General features: G+C 47.7%; 1 protein-coding gene across 1 annotated transcript in view; it reads right to left on the reverse strand.

Moving 5' to 3' along the window:
* Positions 1–533: 533 nt before the first annotated feature.
* Positions 534–2,769, reverse strand: part of KLF2 (Kruppel-like factor 2) — a 6,124-nt gene continuing 3,888 nt past the window's right edge. Inside the window, exons 2-3 of the mRNA XM_009318426.1 lie at positions 1,855–2,746; positions 534–1,425 (exon numbers count right to left, since the gene is read on the reverse strand). Of these exons, the coding sequence (XP_009316701.1) occupies positions 1,250–1,425; positions 1,855–2,746 (1,068 nt within the window). The 3' untranslated portion in view covers positions 534–1,249. The remainder of the gene's footprint in view (positions 1,426–1,854; positions 2,747–2,769) is intronic.

The raw sequence follows: 2,769 nt of genomic DNA on the forward strand, positions 1-2,769 counted from the left end.
GGAATGAGTTGTGAAAGTGTTTTAACCTGTGTTGTGAATTTATGTTTGAATTCCACTACTGTTCTATTGGAATTCTGCACTGAGCTCTTGAGAGCCAGGATAATTTATGTACAAGAATGCCTTAAAATAAGCCTCCGTAATTACAAAAATGCAGTGTTTAAATTTATAGTAAAAACCCACACACTGCTGGCAAAACTATAACTGCATCTGGAAAACATTAAGGATGCTATTAAAATAGTCCAGCATAAACTAGAAATGAGACTGAAATTACAGTGTTGCTTACTTAACCATTTTTAGGAAGTGTATTTTGAATGTGATCTACTTTCCTACTTGATTTTTTTGACAAAACACCGTATTGTATCTTGTTTACCACTGAGAATTAGTTACGTACTGTTATCTGTTTTAGAAAAATCCATAGCTCAGATTTTTAAGCGTCTTCTTACAGTCATTGATAATTTAAAACATAACCAGGTGGTTGTTGGTCCAGCCATCAGGGGAAGAAGTAACAGGGAGATCTCAAAGGAGAATAAAAGTCACAGCAATTAAAAACTTATTTTATTAAAAAGATGAAATGTTTTCAAACATTGAAAAATTACGTTTTTATAAAAACAGAAATAGGCAAAATACCCATTTGTCTTCTATTTACATATACAATATTTCTCATTGTATAAAATTATTTACAATATATAAAAAAATTACAGTAAAATAGGTTATTTTCTTACAAGACATCAAGCCCTGTACTTCTAGTGTAGATCATGGCAAACAAGAATATTATTGCACCTGTGAAACAAACAGTCTAACAATAGGAGTGTTCTCTTAGCCATGCCTTCAACTGAGATCTAAAATAACATTGTTAGCTACACTAACATTCATTTAATCTCTTCTAGGGTCAACTTCAGGCAGTTTCCATACAAACATTGTCTCGTAAAGCTTAGAACTGGGCAGTTAGAAAAAAACGTATTTACAGCTTCTTCTGTACAACCTGTATGGAGTCTTACGGAGTTTACCCTTCACAGAAGCTGCATAAATAACCCCTATTCTCCTGACCGGGACGGGCAGGTTCACTGATACAGTCACGTCAAATTCTCTGCAGGAGATGACTGGCTAAGTCTCCTTGTGTCAAATCCTCCTCAGCTTCCATCGCTAGAGCGTCGGTGCCTCCCTACGTAGTACCAGCTACAAGTTTTTAACGCTTCTGCACCTGAGCAGTTAAATAACATCCACTGTTCGCAGGTCAGAGTCTCTAGGGCTACATGTGCCGTTTCATGTGCAAAGCCAGGTGGTCTGACCTGGAGAACGCCCTGTCGCAGAGGTGGCACTGGAAGGGCCGGTGGCCGGTGTGCTTGCGATAGTGACGGGTGAGTTCGTCGGAGCGAGCGAACTTCCAGCCGCAGCCTTCCCAGTTGCAGTGGTAGGGCTTTTCACCTGTTGGAGAAATCAGAGAGAGCGTGACTCAGCGCGGCACTCCCACGTACGGGCAGCATCACATGCTAGGCAACCTTCCGAGTTTATCTCAGCGTATCCTTTTATTTTCTACCAAGCCCTTCCACAATAAGATCCAAGTGCTTTTAAGCCAAATGAGACTGCTCTAGCAATTCCTTTACTAACCTATACCTGCAGTGAAAATCTTTTGAGAAAGGGTGTTGGAAGCCCTTAGAAAAGCTTTGACCTGCATATGCATAGGAAAACATTTAGACATTACACATCTGATCACCTGTCATAGCTCAACCGCAAATACTCCTGGAGTTTAAGAGACTACAGGGTTAAAGCTCAGGCTGCAAACTGTTTTATACAGGTGGCTATCGCAACCGGCAAGCAGCGCATCTCCGGATGGAGGCAACCAGCCGTATTTACCTGTGTGCGTCCTGAGGTGGGCCTTCAGGTGCGAACTCTTGGTGTAGGTCTTCCCGCAACCCGCGTAGGTGCACGTGTGAGTGGCCGTCCTCTTCCGCGGCCAAGACCGACGTCCTCTTTTTGGTTTGGAGTCCAGCAGCTCCAGAGGGGAGGAAGGAGGGGTGAGCATGCCTCTGGGAGCGGAGGGTTGTAAGGGCAGGCTGTCCTCGAAAAGCCCAAACTGGGAGGTGTTCTGGTACTGGAGATGGGTCTGCGGGTGGTGGAAGCCAGAGGCTGGGTGGTAGCTTTGCTGGAAGGACACAGATGAGGGGCACATCATCTGCGTGTGGCAGTCATTCACCATGAGATCATCTGGGCTCAGTGGGGGCGTCTCCGCCCCAGGGATCTGGGGGGAGCTGGCCACCCGGGGCTGCTCGTAGGCCATCATGCAGGTCGCATTGCCCTCCTGCTTGATCTTTGGGCAAGCCTGGGGCACCAGACCCAGGACCGGTCCATAATTGTCCATGTCGGGCTCAGGCTTAATGTTCTCAACGAACTGCGGGCCCCCAAAGCTGGGTGTCACGAAGAACCGCCCGTGGACATTGCCAGGAGGGCAGTAGTTGGAGTCCATCTCGGAGCGGATCATCTCAGGCACGATGCCGGCGTTGTAGGGCGGGGGGCTGCCCTGCTCCAGGGCACTGTAGCATCCCGGGGACGGGTTTGTCTGGTAAAAGCCGCCGCTCTCCCCTTGGGCAGGGGCATAGTCCCCACCGGCCGCGCCCTGACCGTAGCCGTCGCTACCCATGGAAAGGATAAAATCCAGCACGTTGTTAAGGTCTTCATCCTCTTTGCGCGGGGAGAGGCCGCCCCAGGTGCCGGCGGGGGTCTTGGCCTCCTGGTCGCACTTCCACCTCTGGGGGAGAGAGAAAAGGGAGA

Source organism: Pygoscelis adeliae, unplaced genomic scaffold (assembly GCF_000699105.1).
Source record: "Pygoscelis adeliae isolate BGI_AS28 unplaced genomic scaffold, ASM69910v1 Scaffold582, whole genome shotgun sequence".
NCBI lineage: Eukaryota > Metazoa > Chordata > Aves > Sphenisciformes > Spheniscidae > Pygoscelis > Pygoscelis adeliae.